Raw genomic sequence first — 25,265 nt, forward strand, 5'->3', positions numbered from 1 at the left:
TTGATAGCAAATCCTTTCAGGGTTTAATTAGGAAAATTTTAAGTTCCAATGGGGGAAATAAAAGGGAGCACACTTCCAAAACCAACATACTAAATTTTAATAAGCAAAATATTTTAATTAAGCCTCAGTGGGTCAAAGGAAAATTAAAGTGGGAAAAAAACCAAAACAAAACAACTTTATGCTAATTGGTTTTAGTTTGACATGCTTCACAAGTTGGTGTATTTTTTTTTCCTTCCTTTTTTTTTTTTGTTTAAACTGATAGGAAACAAGGAATAGGGAGAGAAAAACCTGCTAAAATCTTTAGAATTTACACGATTCTATTCCTAACTACAGACAGCATTATTTGGTACAATGTGTATTTGTGGATGTACATGAACAGTATATATATTATCCGGATCATGTTGTGCTATGTACACATCTTTACAATTCTTCCTGAAGGTTAAAGCAGTTCATTAGATTTCAAAATGCGTAATCATCTTGTGTTGGCACTTGTTAGGCTCTTGTCAGCATTGATAACTGGCATGTTTTATTGCAGCCCAGTTCCAGCCAGTGTTTGCCAACTTGTAACAACAGAAGTCCAGCAATAGGTGGGTAGAGTGCAGGAAAAAAACAGTGCCATGTTTCTCATTTGGAGACCTACAAAGAAATCACAGTCATTAAAATAAACCCCCTCCTCATCCTCAGTTAAAGATATGAAGCAGCATTTCAAGCTCAAGGAAGATAATAGTTACTTGCTCAAGAACTTTACATACCTCTAAACAGAGGATGCATGAAATCACCACCTGAGAAAGACTAGTTCAGCATAGCATGTATCCAGCTCAACTATCAGACTTTGAGGCTCCTGTTACTCGTGTTGCTTGTCAAGCACACAGTGTGTAAATGTTTGAATGTTCACACATACAGCTAAACACTCATAGATTTGTCATTGAAAAGTCCACTCATTTCTTACTGTGAATGATGGATGCTGCTTCAACAGGGAGGTGCGGTACAAAACAACATCGCAGGGCTTTGTTACGCAATAACACCACAGCTACCGACTCGGAATCTGCTTGTTTGAAACCAGTTATGTGACCCCTTCTCATCCAATTCATTGCCCGTCACTTACTTAGGAGGAGTCACCAGGACTTGGAAAAGTGACACGGCCAATTATTTAAATATTTGTCATGAGCATTGTTTCACTATGGCCAAGTTTAACGTGGCAACAGAGCTGAGGTTAATTAAGGATACTCTGGAGCATTACTCAGAGTTACTCCCTTTCTTTAAGACAGAAAAAGACTGTCAGATGCATTAACAATTCTTACACTCTAGTTACACGCAGTGGTACAAGACATTCAGTTCCTTTGCTCAGTTGTTTGATCAATACTAAGCATTTTCATGCTCCTCTATACTGGACAAAGTTCCTTTCACTCAAAGCATTTCTGCAGAGAAGAGATACTGTGGTACTAGTTGGTCACAGATGGAGCCTTCCCCAACCCCCGCAATTCTTACAGAAGTATCTCCTGTACAACCTTGGTGAAGAAAAACCAACGAGCAGGAGCATTTAGTAAGCTGTTCTGGTTTTTCAGACAGTACCACCTCTTTAAACTACATACAGCGCCGTATTTTTCTCCCCTACAAGTTTTGTACACTGAAGCTAACTAGTACATATGGTTTTGGGCTTCCCCGGCCAAACAGGTCAGAGAAGTTTATTTGCCAAACCAACTACTAAGAAAGAGCAGCTTCAACATGAAGCTCTGCTTTGCTTTGCAAAGCAAGAGTGGGAAATTATTAGCTAGTTGAAGTTCTTCCCTGGCATACCAAGATTAAAGTGACCAAAGGCCAGGTATTTAAGGGCCACATTTTAATACAGAGCTTTCCATGAGACTTTTTTTTCCTTTTTTAAAACCTGTTAAAACTAGGATGGGATTGTTGAAATTAGAATATCTTGAGTCAGAAGCTCATTTCTAACTGAGTGGCATCAAGTGTAAATACCACATCAGCTAGTCTCAGGTCAAAACTCATCCAGTTCAGTTTCCAAGCAGAACATCGCTGTTTTTCTGAAGCTATTCCTAAGCCTTCCCCCGTAAAAAAGCTTTTTGGGCTGCTGAAGAGAACACCACCCTTCTTGATATTATTGATGGGCAATATCTCAGCTTGATCCTTTCTAGTATGTTAGTAGGCTTTCTATTAAAATTCCTACAGATACTTGAAGCAATCCTTTCCAAATGGTTCCTAACAACCTCACTGAAGTCTTACTTAAAACCTACATGCAACATGTCACCAAGATACACAAAATAAACTTCACATACAAAGTGTGAACTTCAGATAGCAAGACAGGATGCTTTTAAGAATAAAAAAAGAGTGTTCTTCACAACAATGAACATGAAAGAATGATTATTCCCTTCTATTCCAGCTCTAGTAACCCCTAAGCACTATTAATAAAGCAGAATGAATAGTAACAAAGCAAATTTCAACTTCAAAGAGTACTAGATATGCTCCCCAATCTTGGCAGAAGGGTCTGGTACTGCACTTGAAAATTATTTTAGTCTTTCTATCACATACAGCCAAAGAACTCCATCCACTGAGACCATGCAGCTGAGAAGAAAGGTTGGTTGGCTGTTGGTTTTTGTTTGTTCGTTTTTCTTTCAAGGAAAAAATAGTTCATCGGTGCTTACACAGGAAATCCTCAATTCAAGTAACTGACTTGTCTTTAGAAGGATACTTACCCTGAAAAAAGTGAAGCTACTAGCTGCTGAATAAGTGTCACTCAAAAGCAGTTTCTTGGCTTTTTCTTACACAGCGGGCAACTTTTCTTTTAAATTCTCCATTTCTGTCTTCTCTCCATTCTTTCTGTAATTGAATAGACAGCTTTTAGATATCAGTCCTATAACAATGCACAAGTCCTAGGAAGACTCTTGGTGTTTTCAGACATCAGCCATCCAGTCAAAACCTAAATTTGCTTACAATCACTGAGCCAGTCACTGAAAAACAGTGACATTCAGGACTTCTGAAAGATCACTCAGAGTTTCTACACAAGCTGCTCACAAGGCAGTAAGGAGGCAGCCTTTCCCCCATGGATTCTTAGGTATTCTCCAACACTAAGCTGGTGGCTACCAATATTTCACAATGTCTAGACCAAAATCTAGACCACAGACTACTGTTATGGGTTAGAGAAAACATCTTTAACTGCAGTGATGAAAAAGGTACACAGCTCCTGTGGAGCCAGTAGTTACTCTGATATTTTTAGGACAGTTTTAACTCCCTCTCAACCTAGCCAGGACACTCCAAGATAGAAATACAGAAGTCACAGTATTCAGAAGAGGCACAGCAGTTTCCATGGACAGAAAACACCACCTAGTCAGATATGGCTGCAAGATATTGGCTCCATGAGTGAGACCTTAACAGAATGCTCACCACATCATGGGGACAGTGTGAGACAGGTATCTGATTTCAGAACTGCACAGAGGAAGAACAAAGCTAAAGATGAACAGGATGATAGGCAAGAGGTCAGTCTGAACTCAGAGATTTGCACACCACAGTAGCACCAAAATCCACAGGAAAAAGGGCAGCCAGTTTGGTTTTTGGTTTGTGGGGTTTGTTTTGTTTGTTTGGGGTTTTTTTGTGCCAGTCTCATGACGAGCTCAACTGAAAGCACAAGAGCATCTCACACTGTGACTAAGGTTGACATGTTGGGTACTGGCAAGGAAGTGGTTGGGAAATATGAAGAACTCATTATTTAATGAGATACATTCTACAGTTCTTAGTTTCTGATATAAACAAGATATTCTTACTGCAGGGGTGGGGGAAGGGGTTAGAAAAACCCAAACCAAACACACACAGTTTTACCTGAAGCATCCTAGCACACAAGACCTTTTCACCCCCTATTTGGAGGGAACGTTGTAGCACATTTGAGTGAGAGAAAATGAGGTTAACTGGTATATCCTAACACTCACCACCTCCAAGCTCACCTGGCCAGTCAGAATGTTGGAAAGCCCAGCATGTCTTATCTTTCCAGTGAAAATACAAATAAGGCTACTAATTAATTTGTTCTTTTTCAACAATACAGCAAGCATTTGGTTTCTTGGATTGGGACACAGGACAGTTACACAGGATGGCTTAAGGCCAAAAAAAAAGCACTGAATTTGTGCCCTCCAAGCTTCCTAGGAGTTCCTGGTTCATGTTTCTACCTTTTATATTTGTAGCTCTATGAAGCAAGTGTTCAGAATTGAAGAGCAAAGTTTCCAATCTGACAGCAATCTCTCCAAAACTCTTATTTTAGGTCATGAATGTTCTATCCGCTTCTTACAGTATCTGTTCAGGCTCCTGTTCCGCACTTTTCTCCCACTCCAAGAGACAGTTCTCCAACACACAGTTTATTTTTCCAGGAAACAGCTATATCCCCTGTTCCCATAATGCTGTGACCTGCCTGTAAGACCTTATTCTCTAGAGCCACTTAAATCTAGAAATTAATGAAAGCAGACAAAGTATCTTTTAGTAACTGCTAAATAGTGTTGCTGCAGTAAACTTGTACTTTGTAAACCAAGTAGAAGACATCTTGATAGCAGCTCAGAGTAAAGCACATGAGGTGCTGATTCTTCATTAATCTGAGGAGTATGTTCTGGTTAATGTGAAGAAGACACGACCTACAATCCAGCAGGAGTTATTATATCATTTGTACAAACTAGAAGCAAAACTCCAGTGCAGGCTTAGGTTTCAACACCAAAGACAGTTGGCAAACTAAGGAGGAAAAAAAAAAAAAAAAAAAAAAAATCTTACTGCTGCATCAACATTAGCAGGAGAATCACCATTGGGATCTGCCAGCATAGAAATAACACTAATCATTATAGTTTCCACTGTGTGAATGGGAAGCCAGCGTTCCTCAGGTTTTTCATAGCCATATTTGTCTTCTCCAGGCTCATGAAGAATTGAAATGCAGACATCGCCATTCTTGTCAACTACAAAATAGAACAAGGCATATTTCAGTAGTGAACAACACGCTGGCATTTCTTCAGGACAGTTATGGAACTGTTAATCTTCACTCCTGCTAGTCTGAAAACACGTTGGTGAAGACACTTTACAAAAAAAGCAAAGTAATTAACTATTACAAAACTCAATCTGTAATAAATAGGGCTTTTGTCTTATTATTCCTGGACCTCTGGCAGGGAGGGCACATGGGGAGGAAGAACTTAATTCTAACATCATGCTGCAACTTTCAAGACTATTTAGACAGGCTTCCACTAAAGCTTTTTCTGTTGAGTTCAGCAAACTAGAGAGTCAATTCTTTTTCCACAGCAACAGCATCACCTGGATATTACTGCAATATACTGGAATATGATTTAAGCAGCTGGAATTAGAACCAGCCTGGCAAGTACTCTGATATTTCTAGAGCTGAAACTCACACAGCATCAAAATAACCTCTGTACCTTACGATGGGAGCACTGTGCTGGTCTCCTCCCAGGTTTCAACAACTACAATAATGACTTTAGAAACTGAGGAGCATTCTTCCTTCCCAGTAAAAGCTTCCATTTTATTTTACCTTCCCATCTATGTCCAGCAGTCCATAAGTAAGAGAAACATTAGGAGGAAACTTCTTGGAGGGAATAAAAGATGCTGTTGTTTCCTTTCATGTTTCACTGGGCCTTCTATATTGACTGCCAAGTTAGTAATACCAAGATGAAATATTTGAAGGTATAACAAAAGGCAGCTATAGAAGTCAAGTTTCTCCTCAGACCAGAATTTCACACTTAAGGGGAAAAAAAATATCCCTGAACAGTTACCAAGAATTCAAGAAGCTGTTTTCAGTAGCTTCTGAAAATACTTTAGGAGTCTCAGAGCAGCACTATTAAAAACCCTACCATGGTTATTACTTCTTTATGAAGTGAAGATGGCAAAGTAAATGCAGAGATTCATATTTCTAACATGAACAGAAACACATCCATTTGTCTTCACCACACTTTAGTTCTTAATTGCAAAAAGAAATTGAAACTTGACATTTCTTACCATTTGGATGCCAGATTTCTGTGATGAATTTCATTTTTGGCGGCCTCAGTGGATAGTCTTTTGGAAAAGTAAGATGAGCCTTGAAAACACCACCTTCACTGGGGAATCAAAAATATCTTAGTAGAGTTTCTTGTAAGCTTAAGCTGAAGATTGGAACTCACTACTATATCAAAAGCTCTAAGTTTACCCCTCATACAGCTTATCATGTTAGTAATTAGCAGTACCATCATTTCCATATGCAATGCAAAGAGTTTCTAAATTGAGAAGATCCTTTCACAAGATACTGTATCTTTTTTAGAATTCGGAGGATGTTCCAGAGGGGAAAAAACCACACACACACACACGAAAATATAAACCACCCCACAAACCTGCCAAGAATTCACTATTTTTCCTCCCAGTACATTTATTAACAGAAAAAAAAAATACTGCCAATAACTCTCCTTTGAGTGCTGCCCAGCAGATACATGTTTCTTTTCCTCCTTTAGAGACCTCAGGCCTAATTTCTCACTATCAGTCTGCAGCAGTGAGCTTCAGAAAAGTTACAGAAAGCTTCATAGGTATGTCTACAGCATCACTTGGTAAAAAACCTTTTCAACACTAAGCTAAAGGGACTCAGAAATACCAGTGAGGTGTTCTGCACCACAGTTACCCACTAAACTGGAGAACAATAGTAAGAGAGATCCAGTTTTCATGTGGAGTCACACACCCATATTTAACTAAGGCAACAGTTTGTTGGGTTTTTAGTGGGGTTCGGTTGGTTGATTCTTTTAAAAAGCTAGGTTTCAATACACAGGAATAGTCCCTTCTGAAAAATGTGAAGGTCTATATTAGATGGAGAGCCTCATAGATGGAATACTTCATTAATATAAGTACTATAACACTTGCTCCGTTACTGTCATTTCTTGTAATGGTAGTTTGTAACAAAATTTGAAACTGCAAAGGCAGAGACAACAAAAAACAGAATATAGCCTCTAAAGAAGGTGGCACAAGGTGTGCAGTTTGACAAGCTACTCCTCAGTAGCCACGTAGACAAAACATTTGTGTAGAAAAAGACAAAGCTGTTCAGTGCATTCTTTTTCCCTTTATTTGTAAGAGTAGGAGCCAGTATCCAAAGCCCACAGGCTACTGAGAAAATAAAGTTTTACCACCACTAACCAAAGACATGCAATTCTAGTAAGTGTCTGAAAAAAAAACCACCCCAAACCCAAAAAGCATGAAATCTAAGTGACTTGGCTCTTAAAATAAAGCAGTTGAGGGGATCTGAACCCACAGCACCCATTTTCCACAAGTTTTAGAAGAGGAAGGCAGTTTCCAAAGAATCCTTGATCCTGGGAAGGGTAAGAATTGCAGAAACGCTGGCTATTTTAACATCCATGCCACTCGAGACAAAGGAGAGTTAGATTACATTTGTTGATAGCCCCAAACCAGTTAAGTCCTTTCTTGCAAAGTGAGTCTTTCTTTCCCTTCTTAAAGCCACAGAGCCTAAAGCTACTGGGTTATATGACATACCTGGTTGCTCCTCATCAACTACATACAAATATAGCTCTTTAATGGGGTACACTTTAGAAACCGTTAATGAAGTACAGCTGTCAATTAAGGGAGACTAATGCCATTTTTAGCAATATTCCTGCTAAAGGGGTCCCTGTCAGTAGAGTCACACACTGAGTCTAATGTCTTTTTAGGTAAACTCAGAATAAAGTGGGACCAGGAATAAGACTGAAGTTTGAAAGTTTTGAAGCATCTGGTGAAGTTAAAGTATTATCTTCTACAGTCATAAAATAGACCAGGGAGGAAGAATTCAGTAAAATGCTACCTTGAAAAACAGCAACTAAGAACTGGAACAGAGGAAAGCTTCTTATCTAAAAAGCCTCAAAACAAGCTCAGCACCTTACTGAAGCAGGGAAAAATCCTATTGCAATTTTTAACATAGAACTTCAATGAGAAATGGCATTTCATTACTGACAGTATTTATAAAACAGCCATGAGAATATAATGGAGCCACTACAAGGCTGTTCAGAGGTAAACAGAAGTTGGAGAATTCATCTCATGCAAGAGTTGAGAATCACAACTGTAGTAAGCTTAAGAGGAAGCAAAGCAATTAGATTTCTGTGCTTAAGTATGTATTCAGAAGGCTGCAGACAGAGGCACACAACGACTTCGTGTTGGAACTAAAATTGACCTCAAGTAGATGTCACTAGGCTTTTTGTATCAGTGATTTACCACTGGAACAGCTTAATGAGGGAGAACAGAGTTCATCTTCAAGAGCTACACTTTAAACTGACCTCTTCTGGGTATAGAACCTTTTCTCAGAAGCTAGAGTAGGTGATCATATATAACCTCTATGAGAACGAAAAATCATTCTCTCAATTAGCCAGTGTTCTTTTATTTTTTTTTTTTTTTTTATAAACCACACCACCCCCCCCGCAAACCAACCACCCTGCATGCACCAGAGCGCTTCAGGTGTACAGCAGTGTAAAAACACAGTGAACTTACAGTCCAGGAAAATAAGTTATGGTACGAACTGCATAGTTTTGTGTTCAAATGTCAATCAAAGAATCCGGTCCTCGGGACAAAGATACAAGCTTTTTGCAGCCCACTGTACGGTTTGCTAACAATTCAAGTCTGATCAACACCGAAGTACTCCAGGCCACACTAGGAAGTTCTCCCATCTCAAACTGACAGGACTTGAGGCTAATTCTATGGTCTGCTGCAGCTTACTCGACTACATTCCTCTTTAATATTTTCCTACAATCACCAACATGAAGTTGTAATGGTTTAAAATGGTACTATCAGCTAAACTAGAGCCTCACAGGAATAACAGTGGATTATACCTGCCTTGCTTAAATGCATAAGAAAACAGGTGCTGGCTCTAAGTAAAGCCTGCTCTCTTATTTCTACACTAGTACAAAGGGATCAGTGTTGCATTTTCCCAGAGGAGCAAAGCAGCTTAGAACTTCTATACAGCAAACGCAGCTATTTACAGGTATTTTACTAGCAACAGAACAGCATTACCTAACTCAGTATGAAGATTTAAGTTCTACTCGCTCAGACCAAACTAGAACTAGTAAATCCAAGTTCACTTAAGTTTCTGTATAAGCATCAGTACTTACTATAGTGTATCTGGAGGACCAATAATAAGGACTTCCCATCGATAAAGATCATTGTCATCTATTAAGCCCGCTGAAAAGCCTTCCACTGGATTTTTGTTGAGCTCTGTGTAGGAAAAAGAATTCAAGAGTGACTTTAGGTGTCTGATACACATTCGCCGTTTTTGCTCATCCCTCTATACGTGACCAAAAAACCCCGTGACTTTCAGTGATCTGGTGCCTACTGATGGACTTAAAGCCTGGCTGAAATACCCGCAGCTCCCTACCACACACATACCCATCGTCTGGCTTTTAAAACTAAGCACATCATGAGCAGAAAAGCCAAAATAACTCAGAACTGTGGGACACGATCTCCTAAACTAGATACCAACAGGCATGTGTGTAAGTCAGTAAACAGATTTTTTAGCAATAAAAAAAAGCCATCCTGCTTTATAAGAACCCTGATGAGCCAGATTAAATTAAAGTCTATCTTTAACTCTAGAATATGTTAACAGAAGAACAAAGTCACACTGTTTTTATTTGAAACTAACATTCAACTTCCCTTAAATTCTTTTTTTCAGAATCTGAAAACATTTGAGACCTGTGCCCAGCATATTCTGGAGATAATGATTCACTACATTCTGAACTACTAGAAGCAAGCATAGAAGTTGTTATAGTGTTTATGTTTGGCAGTTGTTATTTTCTTTTGTTTCACAGTTTTATCCACATATTCACAATACAGGATGCTATGTTTATAGGCTACTTCATATAGTTACTGCCAGATAGAAGGCTTATCTGGAAATAGCTATGCAAAGTCAGACCTAGATGGAGACTCATGAGTTTGTTTTCAGCCTGCTCCAGGAAAAAGCATAAGATTTGGAAATAAACACCTCCAATGAGTTCTGCCTACAATTCAACCTGGGGTGCGGGGGAGAGAAAGTCTCTTAACCAATAGCTTCAGGTCAAAAACTAATTTAAATGCTCTACTGATGCCAAATTGAAATTCTTGATCCCACATTTCCAACAGTATACACAAAGTCCTGGGGGATCTCGGGTATTTCAGACAGGGGAAGGGGGGAAAAAAGTTATTCCTTCAACAGGTCAGTAATTTCCAAATTAAAATAGGGATTTTATTATTTTGGTTTACAATTACTACTGCACTTATTTTAAATCCTGTCAACATTATGCAGCCCTCATTATTATATTCCACAGTACAGTTAGTCCACATATTCTCTTTGTAAACCAAATAGCTGGATTTTGTGTTGACTTCTGGGCATTACAGACTTCAGTTAAGAGGTGCTTATAATGTCTGTGGGTACATGCAGAAAAACGCCCAGTGAGAACCTCACACCTTTACAGAGAAAAGGCTACACCATTAACTTCAAAGTGATTTGCCCATAAGCTTGCAGTCAGTGTTTGCCAGTTAAGAACTTAACTATTTGAAGCACGGCTAAAAAAAAATGCGATAATCATCAATTCAAGTCCTACACAGAAGAGTCAAAGTCAATACAGGAAAAGAAAAGCACTCGGCTCACATGAAGGACCCAGGTCCTGAAGAGGTAGACAGCAGGAATATCTACTGTGGCCATTGGTAATTCAGATCAAATTTATCCACAAAGATGACTCAATGCTAAAATGCCAAGAAATGTATTGGAAGGGCTTTTCTTAGAAGCTGCTCAGCAGGAGTTCAGTCAATAGATGAGATCAACCATTCACTCTCCAAGTTGCAGGACAAAGACTTAAGTATTGAACCAAATCGTGTTTTCTCAAGACAATGCCTGAAACCAAAAGTAATAGCACAGGCTATTTCACCACGATGCAAACTTCAAAACCAAAAACTATAGCATGGCCACATCTCCACTAAGCAAACTAGTTCTCACCCTCTGGCATCTACAAAACTGTGCAAACAGCTGCATGAACTTGAGTAACAGCTCTATTTAATTTTAGGTGAAAGGGACAAAGAGACTGAGTGTCTCACCTGGAGCAAGGACTCCACCAGTCCCTTACTACCTCCCTACTACAGACATTCCTCCAGCATTACCTGTTAAAAGTTCCACCACAGGAGCAGTTGAATATAACCTGCTTTCTCATGCAGGATTTAATATTTTTTTAAAAACTGTCTATTGCTTGTGCAAAAAAGCCACATCTGTTCAGGACACTTAGGTCACCCTTTTAGATATTATATTAGTATTGTAATACAGAATATCCAGTGTAACAACTACACAAGAGAAGGAGTACAAATATTGGATTTGAGTAGCTCACCTTAAGACTTTAAAACCTGAAGTTAAGCCTCCATATCACAAGTTTCCTCCTTTCTGTATTTCCACAGGGAGAAAACCCTTTATGCCAAGTTCTGTGTAAACTGCTATAACTTAGGCTGCTCACATTTAGCTTCCTTGTTGTTTGCTAGTTATCACTTCCCAGTGATAAGACTGTAAACAAGCCTGCCAAAAGTTAAGACCGGAAAATTCAACATGCTTCTCTCCATCTAAATATGCCACACTATTTTTCAATCCAACATGCACATTTTCTGCTCTGTTCCTTGATTTGTGCTATTTCCATATTTTTGTACATCTGTCTCAGCCTCCAAATAACTTTTTATCCTTAAGCTCTCTGAAACATTTTTCATGTATTTGTTCCCAACGAAAGCCAGTTCTTACACTCTGACTCATACCCAAGACCTTGCAGCACTATATTGCAAGAGATCTTGTGATAAGGAATAAAATTGCGGGATGCCAACTCTTGTAATGCAGAAAATCTGTAAACTGTACGAAAGGGACAGATAGTGACAAAAATTTTCAGTTACAGCAATTACTGAAATTTCCTTAGTGGATGTTGCCTATAAAACAAATTATGATGTTACTTCTTTTACAGGAGGTGGCATTGGTCTCCGCTTGTAAAAGGTTCTCATTTTCCTTCCACAGTAGCATACCTTTCCTTCCACTGAAGCATAGTTCAAAGAGCTACTGCTTGCACAAATACTTTAACTTGAGGTAAAACAACAGATATAAGCTCAGGCACCTTCTCCACTAGAGGTACATAGAATTACCATAGGCAAGTTAAAATGAGCTTTTCCATCCAGATTATTTATGCTAAGCTGAACATCAACTAAAGGCTAGTTGGCAGACAAAAAAGGAAATCTCAGGAACGCAATGCACTGGGACATGAAAAACATCATCCTTGGCTGCTTTACCATGGATAGCTAAGAGCTGCTACTCGTTAAAACTTGCAAACACTGAAGCCTAAGCTTTGTTTCATTTTGGTTTTCCTCCTGGATATAGCCAATGCTGCATATCAGAAGAGTTCACTAGTAGTACCACCTATCTTGTACTGAGTTGAGAGTCACACAGTGGTGAAATCCATGCACCAAAATCCCAAGTGGAGATGCCACCACAGCAAGGAAGGAGCAGAACACTTCGCTCAGTCGCCAGAGTCAGCTGCCAGGCAGCCGGGCTGCTGGTGACAGTGACACTGCACTTGAGAAAACCAGACACCTGTTCCCTGCGGCTGGCATTCTTCACCAGCTACAGCACTTAACTACTTGCAGCCCAAAGAGAGTTTTCCTAGACAAACACAGCGATGGGGAGGATCAGAAAGCAAGGGATTCTCATCCCCTCTTCCAGCCAGGGAGAGGGAACAGGCCCTCTGTGTATCTACAAAGCCCTGTTGAAGAGCCAGCCTACAAATCCTGGACAAGCACAGAAGTCAGACACCTACGAAGAATTGAATCCCTTCATATTATTTTTTCAACACTTAGTTTTGCTTTGACATTTCTTGTTTAGATAAAGGTATGCTGTATTTTTTAAATGTAAATGAGTATATTAACACATTTCGATCAGGCCCATGGCTAAATAAGTGCAACTTACTTGCTACTACTATATATTACACTCCGGTTTAGCATTTCTGCCAATATTTTCTGTATTTCTGATAGTTTAATATAATAAGAAATTTTTCTTCCCAGAGGAAGGGGGGAAAAAAAAAAAAAAAGGAAAAAAATCTTACATTCAGGTTGGAAGCAGTTTCAGGTAGAGTCTTTGTGGCTCAAGCAGCAGCTGACAGTCAAAGCTGCACAAGCCTGGACAGCTGCCAGGCAGCAACATACTGGGAACAGAATCCTGTGGCTGCTTATAAATTAGACATTCAGTTCCTTTAATCCCAGTCCTGAACCAGTACCTGATTTGGAAAGTGAGGAAGACTAAAGGCCCATAATCCAGAGTCGTTGAAGTCCAACACAGACTTCAACGTCCCATGCCTACCCTCCCACATGATCTGCCAACACAACACAGTGCTCTTTTAGTGGTCTAGCTCTTACTAAAGCAGAACCGAGTTACCATTCCCTTAAACTTGAGCCAACAAAGTACCATAAACTGTGCTTCCAGTTTCAGCGTTTAATTTACACCAAGCTACTGATGTTCCCACACTCACTAAAACTGCCTTTATAGAGGCCAAAACACATTCACCAATCCAAAAGCAAAACAGCGTCAACAAAAATGACTAAGCAGAAAGAGCGCCATGGCTGCATGGAGCAGCTATGTACGGCATCTCAACTTTTCAGCTTGACGTTTCACCAGCGAGCCACTGCATAGGAACACTTCAGAGGAAGCTACGTTACTGTATAGAGCTTCCAAAAACATAAGCTTCTACAGGATTTGTAATAGCAGCCTCTTCAGTAAGTTAGACAGCAGTTGAGTTTTGTGCAAGCAGTGGATTAAGTCGAGCATAAAAACAGGCAGGACAGCCCAAGTCCCAGCTAAGGCTTCTGGAGAACTCATCCAGCTGACTTACACACAGCTCCCACAACAAGCAGGCCATACGAGAGCTTTACATTCGCTTCACATTAGGCTTGTTTTTCTTGGTTGCTTTTTGTGAGTCTCAGCACTAGCCCAGGAGCTTTTACCAACTGTACAGACTGAAAATCCTCATTCTAGCCTCTTCTCTGTACCCCAAGCTCTGACTTCCATATAGTTATATTACTTAACTGAGGTCAGTTATGATTTCCAAGACTTTCTGCCTGCATACCCAGCTGTAAGTCTCTGGTTCTAGAAGATTAGGGGTGAGATAAAGTAACTTGATCCCTTGCAAAGATGTATTCCCAGAGCTCTCCATATTATCTGCTTTCATCATGTTCTGTCTTGCTCTGTGAGATCATCCAAAAAGGTCAGACAAAACATAGCAGGAGATATGCACACACTTCTGGTAGCCACTCTGGCAGTGACAAATAAGATAGCAATTAAGACAACAGTTTTAGTTTCAGAAGGACACTAAGTATTTTGTAGCGAGACTGAAGCAGTAAAGACAAACCTGTCTTAAGGAGAGACCTTTACCAACCAGTTCAGCAGCAGCTCTAGATTTGACTCTTAACTTTAGCCTGGCAACTAATTTCCAGTGCTCCACACGTCACTCCCTGTTGATAAGGGCAGCATTACAGACTTTAACAAACCTAATTCTCCTCTCAGGTCAGAGAACTTGTAGGGAGGGTTGTCTAGTTAGCATTAACAGGCAAGTTGCCCACAGAAATCATCTCAGTGCAGTGCTGCATCAACATGCTTCACTTGCCATCTGCTCAGCTCTATCTGTAGAGCCTTCCAAGGATTTGCACAGTGAAGCACGTTTGGGAAGGACAGGTGACAACGTTGGGGGTTTCTTGTTTGACTTTTTGTTTTTACTCCCAAATCACCTTTCTAGCCAGGGCCACAGTTCAGCTCTGCAAACAAGAGGGCAGCAGCACTATCCTGAATTGAAGAGGCAGAAACTCCTGTAACTGCCACTATGGGGCTGTGGATTAAGGTTATAGTGCCAGAGAAACTCAACTAGACAGAGACTGGAATTATTTTGCTAGAAAAGGTGTCACATTATTCTAGATATAAGCTAAGAATCAAGTTTCTTTGTTGTGTATGCTCTGCAGCTCCACATCTGCAGGAGCTATGGCATACCTGATGACACAAGATCAGGTTAAGAGTCAGTTTTCAACTAATTAACACCCTAACCAGAAGCTTGCAGGTCTTTGGTACTATCTTGGTTCTTAAGGAGTTCCCCATAGTCCCTTAAGTCCATTGAGGTGGCCACTGATAGACATTGCCAATGCTCCTTTAGACATGGATCTCAACTTAAAGGTGTCAAAGCCAGCTCTCTCACACAGTTTCAATTAGATCACAGATATCCAGCCATTGATCTGACCTGGCAACTCTGTTTACTCAGCCCATGACCATTTAACGCAAGAGTCATAAAGACAGACAAGAATAGGGATTACCTATTTTGAGACATTTTCTTTCTGTAGCACTCTTCATACACAGAAGCCTTCTGTGGACACACGCTCAAACTAGTCCTTTCCCAACACCCCACACCTACCATATACAGAAGGAAGGTCTCTTTCCCCCTCCCCCTGATGTGTTTGCCATTAAGCAAATGTCTGCAACCCAGTAACTTAAGTACCTGAACGCAGTGCACCTACTAAACCCAAATCTTTTCTCTCAATATGAAGGTGTTGTTCAAGTTACCTTCCTGTCCCAATCAGCTTCCACAGAACACTGGAAATACAAAACACACTGATGAAAACCTTTGAATTCCATAGTATTGTTTAAAGCTTTGAAATAGTTATGCTTCCAGAATTAAGATTCTCAGAAGTAAGCTTAGAACATATGTTCAAATTAATACCAATCATGTATTCTGGAAGAAACTGAGATACACTCTTTCCTGTAGAACCCTCTGACTAGACTGCTTGAAGCATGCTGCGTATCCCATCACATCAGAATCTAGCACAGTTACATTGCCCAGGTTAAAGTGGAGGTTCAACAGATCTGTTAAAAAAAAAAATTCCTATTAAGGTCTAAATGTTAGGGGAAAATTGTATAAGGAAGGGAAGAAGGATAGTCAGAAGGACTGGAAGAACCCCTGAAGTCCACACCTGAAAGGAACCAAGTATCTCAGCAGGAGATGTGCAGTGGTTTGCCCATAAGGACTCAACTGCAGCACAGGGCAGTTTCATCTGTCACAGTGTAACAGAAACGACACCTTCATTGTATCCTCAGTGTCCAGTCTGTGTTCCCACTCTTAAGTGTCAGGCAAGTATGAGATGGGTACATGCACCTGCCTGTATTCGAGACCAGCACCCTCAGCAGCGTTCGATAGAGATCTTATCAGATAAGTAGTTCCGGAGACTTCACGATTATCTCATCCCAAAGGAAATGTCAAAAACAGGTCAGATGAATCACACTTTACCTGTGAGCTTCAGATGCCTACTGCATACAACTGCTGGAATTTGGCAAGACAAGTGTCATCCTAGGTGCCAGCTGTATTAATGTAGTTGAGTTTAGCACTGACAGCAGGAAAAGTTAATAAACTTCTTAAGAGCTGTTGCAAATTACCAGACTAAAACTACAAAAAAAAAAAAATCTTCTGAGCAGTCACATACACCTCAGTCATGACACAGCACTGCTGAACATAGCTAAGAGCTCTAGGATGCCTGTGGTTTACACACAGGAATAGAACACGATTCTAAGAAATCCATTAGAAAGTCTGTATCACCAGACTCTGCCACAGGGAGATGTTAACACATGAAGAGTTCATCAGAAGCTTTCATAAGCTGTTGTGCAAGTCAAGGACACTTCTCCAGCCTGTTTACTCTCTTGTTTATAATATGAATAAGAAGGTTGCATATCCTAATTTGAGCTACATTGTTATTAAGAATTGGTTTAAGTCATTTATCTAAGTGACTCCTGACAGCGCCTTCTTTTAGATCAGCACCAAGCACAAGCCAACTAAAGAACCCAGCCAGCTTGACATATCAGGTATTGTGATGACTGCATGGAATTAGGTTTCCCTTAACTAACAGTTCACATACAGGAAAACTGTATGTGAAAGCCTTTACAATGGGTTTCTATTAAAAAGTCTTTACTATTATTCTAAACCTACACAAGCGCTGCTAATTCATGCCCAGGAGAGCAGCTATTTTTCTGAAATCCTATTTCATTTAGATTGCTATACTTAGTGTTCCTACAAGGTCTGGATATCTGATATGCCTCGGACCTGAGAGTAGGAAGAAGCAAATATGAACATTTACTCTTGCAGGGTGGCCTAAAACTCAGACCTACTAGATTCCGCAAGTGAAACACCTTGCCAAGACCAGTCTCGTGACAGATATCCACACACCACTGAAAACTGAGGCACAGAGCAGGTGCAACACGGTGATAGCACAGGCCTGCATGGGAAGTGTTACCCAGATTCCGTTCCCATAAGTTGGGACAAAAAGCAGACAAGTGTGAGTTTCAAGAGTCACATACCCCCAGCCAAGCCACCTGCTCCTCCTTCTCCAGGTACTTAACTTCACACACTCACTTTAGGATCTGGTTAGTTTATACCTGCAGAACAGCAGCCACTTTTCAGTTCCATTCCACTTCATTAAATTCCAGTCTTTAAGCTGGAAACAACATGCTGGGTTCTTGCTGGGTTCTTTTAGGATATACATATATATATTTAATGCTTCCACCCTATTCTACACCAATACTTGAAGCTTACTTCTGCAGAATACCCCCCATGCTTAAAGACTTTCACAAACCCCAGCCTTAGAGGTGGGAAACAAGAACATCTAGATCAAAACACAGGCTGCATTGAACACATTAGAGGAAGACAAATTTAGCAGAATGTCTATTTGAGGGAAACAAGTTTTTACCTACAAAGTTCACCTGTTTTCAAACTATTTAGAACAGGGCTTTGGGGGAAGAAACACCCCCCCACACACACACACACCTTGTACCAACCACAAAAGGGACCAACTAATCCTGTTTCAGTTGAATGCACACGTACTGTTCCAAGTCTTTCTTGCATTAAAAAACACACCACACAAAGATACAGAAGAGTCAAGGCAGAATCAGTTATAACTAAAACATGTGGTTTTATTAGAAGACTATTCACTCTACTTGATTTAACCCAGATCAGTTTCTCTTAAACCAAAAATACATTTATAGCAAATCGACAAATTCTTACAGTTTATAATTCTGCACAGACAGCTCTTTGGTATTAAAGTTGGAATCACTATCAACCACACAAGGCAAGACATTTGCAGTGAGATTTGGGTGATTTAACATCTCCAAATAAAGACTTTATCAATGAAGCAGGAATTCTTCTAAGGAAAGTATGTTCTTGATAGGTATTAATTTTGCTCCTTATTTCACAGGATCTCCAGTAGCATTCTCCTATTCCACCATTCTCTAACAGAACAAAATAAATTTTCCTGCCAGATCCAGATAAGTCCATACTTTGGTGGAGCTTACAATGCCTTGTTTGGGGGGAAGCAGAGAGAGAAAGAACTCATTTATGGTACGCTTGGTTCTTTCCCTGACAGATGAGTAACCTGACCTCGCCAGAGCCCACTGCTGGGGACTGTAAGGTGCCCCATCACAGGGTGAGCTTGTGAAGCACATTCTTACTGCTTCACCCTCTTCAAGCAACTGGTTGAATCACCAAGCCCCTCCATTCTGAGGTTTAGCAAAACCTCACTTCCCAAAACGGCCAGCATCCCCAAAATTCTGCTTGCGACTGCTGTTATGAATACTCTTTTTCTTTGAAGAGGCAGAGTTCAGCATATTTCTGCAAGAGGAACATTTGAAAAACTAACATGCAGCTAGTAACGTTTGCCACAAGTCACATCCATTACGTTATTTGCAGTGCAACAGAAATTCAGGTTGCTCGTACTGCTCACACTGTAGTCACTGTAACGAGGCATGTGTTTTAGCAATGATATTATCTATAAAGTCAGCATGAGCTTTGATGCTTCTGTCAACACATCCTCACAAGAAACAGGATTACCTTATCTGCTAAAATGGGGCCCTATGCTGCAGGAGTGTTAAGGTGAGTGGTACACATGCTGTATCTAAGCATCTCGAAAAGCAACAGAGCAAAAGATTGATGGTTATCTAAAAATATGAAAGCGTGCCTTTAAAAAAATGCAAGGAGGGTGGCATTTTAAGCAATACTGAAGCGAAGTCTTACATGTGCAGGACCTTGGAGTCTTTAACTATTCAGGATCATACAGAATCTTACTGGCCATACAAACAGACCTCTCCAAGGAAGCCAGACTAGCATCAACTTAACGCTTCAGATCAATGCCACTCAAATTATTATCTTGTAGCCAAACCTACTGTAAGGCAGTAGATAGCCAGTGCTTAACTGTAAACAAAGGCTGCTTATTCCACCAGGCACCCAAGAGATGCCATCTCAGATTCAACCTATGCAGTGATATTAATTCCATTATTCCCTCAGAATTCACTACTCAAATATTTTAAAAAGTAAATCCTACATAATTGGCAGAAATTCCACTAGCTCAACATTACACTATTAATACAGTTTTCCACCTTGTCAATTTTTAATTAGACATGTTTGCTTTGAAATAGTAGCTGTACACACTTTAAACTGAAATAGTGCCGTTTCTCACGTTTAGGAAAAATATTAGCGTGGGTTTTTCTGTATCCTAAATTGGAAAATACTTACACCACAGTACAACTTTGGCCAACATGGGCATGGTTATTCCCCTGTTTATGTTAAAGAGGACTCGCACTTCTGGTTCCACTGTGCGCTACCCATTTAACTGCACCCTCCCTACCTGATTTTGCTGGACGGACTAGACAAGTCTGCCTACTCTAACAAGTCTGTGTCAGCAAGGATTTGGCAGAAAGATGAAATAAAAACATTCAGAGAAATGCCTCAGTCTGCAAAACCCTTGGGCTTGACAGCTCTGGAGACTGGAAGAGAAGCTTTTCACTCTCAATTGTCTCCTGCCTCTTTCTAAAGGGCACAAAGCTTTGAGGCTGTACAGAGAACACAGTTTATCCTCCCCACTTGTCCCCCCGGGGGGTGAACCCTTGCTCATGTAGTCCTGTACCAGTCTACATACTTGCTAGTGACTTTTTTTTTTTTTGAAGTTCAGAGGCACTTCATTCTTTTAGTTTTTCCTACACCTGACCCATAAGAGGAAACAGACAGGTCATGGCTTCTATTTCACATTACCACCAATCCACAACAAAGTGCCTTTCTCCTTAAAAAAAAAAAAACAACAAAAAACCCCAAAAAAACCAAAAACTGTAAGAACAAATATGTTTATTGAACTCTAAGATATTTCCAGAAGCTACTAGAGCTTGTAATTAAGTTGGTTTGCAAATAAACAGTCATTTAACTTAAAAGATATCCATGAAGGAGAACCTCCCTTCAACTCTTAGACTAGTGCTCCAACTGGCTTTGGTTGTCAGAGATCCCCTCTAAGCAGTTCCTTTAAACACTTAACAACAGTAAAACAAATAAAAATACCCAACGTTCTGACTATCTTGATTTGAACTGCTCTTGTGCCTAAATGGGGGCAAGCACACATCAATATAAAAGCAGCTACTCTACTAATTCCCTGGTGATATAGCTCAATATTTCATTAGCAAAGGCACAGTGAAACTACTTGGTATTGGGGGAAAACAAACACACTAACTTGAAGTTGTATTTTGCGACTGTCACTGAATATCCCTTTTTTTACATTACCAACATCCAGAACATGCCACTTAAGTTGACACGCACATTGTATCTATTGTGCCATGGTCCTAGTTACCTGCTCAAGTTACAAAACAAGACAGGTTGCTCCAGAAAAAATAGAAGTCTGTCTCCATACACCTGTTGGAGCAACCTGGAATTACATTATCAAGTTTTATTCTGTATTTTGGTAAGACCCTTGGTTTTAAGTCTCACTGACAACCAAGGCTTCCCAGTTGACCTTCACTTGAACAAAGTCTTCAAGAATCAAAACAACTCATTGAACTGCTACACACCATGGACATCTATCTTCCCTCTAACACCTTTATGAAGAACCAAAACATATGGGAGACAAAAAAAACCCAAAACAAAACACACCACACACACAGGTAGCCATTCTGAGAATTACTATTTTATATTCCTTTCTCCTCCTGTCATTGTGGGGGTTTTTTTGGGTTTTTTGTTTGTTGGTTTGGTTTTTGTTGTTGTTGGTTTTGTTTTGGGTTTTCCTCCTTTTAGCATTGGAAAGAGCTATCCAGGGTCTCACCCACTGAAGAATTTCTATATTCCTCAACTGCTCCACCACTATACACGTTTCAGATTCCCCCTTCAACCTCCCTCCACTTCTGGATGTTTTGCTCCCAGTCTAACAGCTCCAACTTCAGATCTCTTGCACTTGAATAATGCCAATTTGGCAAGTGATTGATCTAGAGCAGTTTAAACTAGATTAGATCACGTAACTCTTATCCAATGCCTTGTTCACTGTCCTCCAAAACCCAACCACTAGGTACAACCCAATGACTCACCGCACTTGATATAACACAAAAGCTGCACGTAGCAGAAGGACTGAAGTATCAGCCCCACCAGGGGAAAGAATAGCGCAATGTTGGGTTTTGGTTTGAGGTACAACAAGCAGTGTGAGTGTAAGCAAAGGGACACATTGGAGCAGCTGAGACTTGGAAGAAGACGGCAGTAGGGAAGGAACATCAGACATCATGAAGCTCAGTCTCTGCATTGTGACTTCAAGCAGCCTGCCATCAGAAAAAGCCATGTCAGAGTCCAGTTTCAGCTCAGATGTTGCTTAGGTTATCATGTATGGAAGAAACTGTGCTCTTTCTCAGCTTAGTAACTCCAGGTAGGACTCCTGAAGAGTTTAAGACTCTTCTTCAGTACTCACCACACACTTAAGTATGCACACACAATCACTTTTAATATGGTATCATTTTTTGGATACATATAAAAACATACCAAAGGCACTAATATTACTTAAAACACAAAACCCCCACAATAGAGTTTCATGTTATTTGCAAATGGTTGCAGTACTTGAGCCAGCACAGTTGAATCAGTAGCAGTAATAGGGGCAATTGGAAAAGCATAACAGTTTTTACCATTACACATGAAGCCTGCAGAAGAGTGAGCAGAAATATAAACAGAAATTAACCCCAAATCTAACAGTCTACAAATCTACTTAAATATCCAACCAGCCTGTGCTTACAGAAGGTCTTAAGATCTCACAAGACAAGAAATAAAGCTACACAACAGAAGCTGGCAGTTAATACTAATTATCAAGAGGCTTCAGCTAAATGTCAAACTTTCTTTCATGGAACACAATTAGTCAGTTAAAAGAGAAATTCCAGACAGCCAAAGAACTATATTAGGTTACCAAATGCTCGTTTTTATCAAGTTAGAAAGCAATTATTCTACACTATTGCTTCCCTAGAGGGATCATTTATAGGAATGAGAAGCTTAGCATCAAATCCAATATGGAGCTCCTATAGTAAGCCTATACGCAGTGTTACTAGCACATGCAAACATGCAGACACCTCACTGAACGTCAGTAACAACTTCAGTAGTCACCAAGGCATTAAGAGGTGTGTGCTTATGTTCAGGAGTGCAGCTGCAGCATGTGTGAGTTTTTTTTTTAAAAGGGGTAAAAACACCACAAACCAAAACACAACCAAAACCTGTGCAAATAGTTAACTACACTGAAGTTTCTCAAACTTATCATCAACTAAAACCAGAAGACAGATGCAAGAAACACGTCACGTAGCTCGCTATACCTGGTTATGCAACTTCACCTCCGTATTGCTAACGCTGTTCTTTTCCACCCTTACGCTTTCAAAGCCTTTACTGAAGTCTCAGGCCAAAACCGTCCTCCAGGAATTCCTGTGCCACTCAGTGACCCCCATCTCTTTGTACGGCTACTCAGCAAACTTCAGCCCGTGCTGTATTTGCCTGAGTTTAGGTACACCTAGCGCACATTTCCTTATCTGGGTATGAAGCAATTTTTTTACGTAAGTGACGAAAAAGGCAATCAGATTCGCCCAAGGTGCCGGGCAGACCTGTGCGCTTTCTCGAGGGGCTTACTTCATCCCGGCCGCAGAAACCCGGAGGGCAGAGGATCCGGGGGAGGGGGGGGAAACATGTGCGAGCGGGGGGGAGCAGAGCCCGCCCGCTCCCCGCAGCACCCGGCTCGTTTCTCTTTAAATCTGGCAGCGAGCGACACATGGAGCTGCATTGTGCGCCCCGCCGCCCCGCGCATGCGCGTCCCCGCCGGGCCGGGCCGCGCCAGGTCCCCTCGGCGGCGGCGGCCCAGGCAGGGCCCGCGCGCCCGGGGACAAAAGGAGGGGGCGGGGGAGCGGCAGCGACTCTCGTCGCGGAGCCCGGCGGCCGCCTCACTGCCCTCGCCGGCGGGCCCGGCGCTCCGGCCCTTCCTGTCCCCGAGCCCCAGCTCCAACTCCTCCTTCCCCTCACCCGTCCCGCCCTCCAGCCCCCGGCGGACCCCCCTCGCCCCTCCCTGCGGGCTCCCTCCCGCAGCACGCGGCGGACAGCCCCGCTCGTCCTGCCTCCCCCCCGCCCGGATCCCGGGGCTGCCCGCTCCTCTCCTCCCGTCAGTGCCTACAGAGCCCCCGGCTCTTCTGACAACAAAGGGGGAAGCGGCCTCCCCCTCCCGATCCGCCCTCCCCGGCGCAGGGCACGGGAGGTGAGGGGGGAACCGGGGAGGGGAGGCGGGACGGGGGCACCTCAGGTCCCCACAGGAAGGTGTGCGTAGCGGGGGCGATTCATCCCGGGCCTGAAGGACCGTTTCAACGCGGGGGAACCCTCCTTCCTCCGCTTCTCTTCGGTGCCTGACAAACACCGCCTCACACCGCGGAGATCGCCCCGCACACATCCCCCCTACGCTGCGGAGAGAAAACCTCCGGCTCCCTTCTGCCGCCCGCCCCGGGGAGACAGCGCCGTGAGAGAGACGGCAGAGGCCGACAGGCGCGGGGCGGGGGAACCGGCCGGCAGGGCCGTTGCCAACCCCCACTTCCCTGACGGGACGGGGGCAGCGAAGGAAACGCTCCCCCCTCAACGCCATGAAGGGCCCTGCGCACCCCTCCCCTCGGCTCCCCTGGCAGCGATCGCCGAGCAGGCTCCCCCTCCCCCCCTCGGCCTAGTTCACTCAGCTCCCGGCTGGGCAGAGAGCGGCGAGGGGGGGCCGTAATCTCCCCTTCCCCCTCACACACACACCCCACCGGCCGCCCGCCCCCTCCCCCGAGCCGGCGTCCCTTCCCCCACCGCAGGCCCCGGCCCCTCAGAGCCCGGCATCCGCTCCCCTCCCCTCCCCCGCGACAGATCGCCTCTCTCCCCGCGCCGGCCCCCAGCCCGGCTACCTGCTAGTTGTCTCCGCAGTAGCAAGGCGGACTGGAGCTCCGTCATTCTCTCCCTCTCTGCCCGGGGAGGGAGTCCCAGCGGCGGCGGGGACGGCGCGGCTCCTGGTGCTGCGAGCTCCCGAGGCGGCGGCGAGTGGCCCTCAGCCCGCCCGCACCGCGCCCCCCGGGGGTCTGGCTCCGCGCCGGCCGCCGCCACAGCACGCAGGGTCCCTGGCAGGGGCGCGCGGCCGTGGCTCCGTGCCGCCCTCCTCCTCCTCGCCACCTCCTCCTCCCCCCGCCCGCCAGGAATTTCACTGCACTCCGGGCCGCGGCGCGCAGGCGCACTCGGGCCCGACCGCCGGCTCTTCCGCGCCGCCATCTTGAGAGGGGATGTGAGGCGGGAAGGCGGGGCGAGACGGCTTTCGGCCGCCATCTTGAGAAGGTCGTTTTTTCTCTCCTCACCCCCTCCCCTTCTTTTTTAAAACATCAGCCTGCAGGGAGAGATGCGGGGAAGCTATTGCTGAGTCGAGCTTTCTTCCGGAGGGGAGTAGCGCGCTGTCCCTCCACAGCAGCTTTCCTGGCTGCCTCAGCGTGGCACCTCTAAGGGCAGAGGGGCTTCTCCTGAGGGGACAGCTGGCTGCTCCCTGTAGGGGACATGTCTTCCCTCAGTTACCACGCTGCTTAAGGTTATTCTCATACAGTGCAGTAAGTAACAAAAGCTACCCAGGCACTTTATCCCTGTTCAAAGCCCTGCTTGCCCTCAGACTGCTGCCATCTCCCCAACCCAGTAAAATACGTGAGTTTTTGAAGAAGAGGGGCTAAAAAGAATGGCTAAGAACAGGCTAAAATGAGTTTTTATAGCAGCATCTGGATGAAAGTTGCCCATGCAGGGTTGCTGCAAAATGTAGATTTTTTTGTCTGTGGGTGTGATGGGGATGTTTGTGTGAGGGGGAGCTGAGCTGTGGATGTGCCCAGGAAAGAAAACGAGATAGAAAAGGCCCAAGTCAAACTCCTTGTTGTGCTTATGAGGTTAAGAGCCCTCCTGTGTTACTTTACCCCT

At 42.8% G+C, this 25,265-nt stretch overlaps 1 protein-coding gene across 1 annotated transcript; it reads right to left on the reverse strand.

Annotated features, from left to right (window-relative positions):
- UBE2G1 (ubiquitin conjugating enzyme E2 G1) lies at nucleotides 1-24,584 on the reverse strand. Its single transcript, XM_065647008.1, is given in 8 exon segments — nucleotides 1-636; nucleotides 2,706-2,829; nucleotides 4,756-4,934; nucleotides 5,980-6,077; nucleotides 9,090-9,192; nucleotides 24,227-24,482; nucleotides 24,485-24,559; nucleotides 24,561-24,584. Coding segments are annotated over 7 exon segments (822 nt in total). The 3' UTR covers nucleotides 1-636; nucleotides 2,706-2,742.
- Between the last annotated feature and the right edge of the window lie 681 nt (nucleotides 24,585-25,265).

Source organism: Caloenas nicobarica, chromosome 17 (genome assembly GCF_036013445.1).
Source record: "Caloenas nicobarica isolate bCalNic1 chromosome 17, bCalNic1.hap1, whole genome shotgun sequence".
NCBI classification, from domain to species: Eukaryota; Metazoa; Chordata; class Aves; order Columbiformes; family Columbidae; genus Caloenas; species Caloenas nicobarica.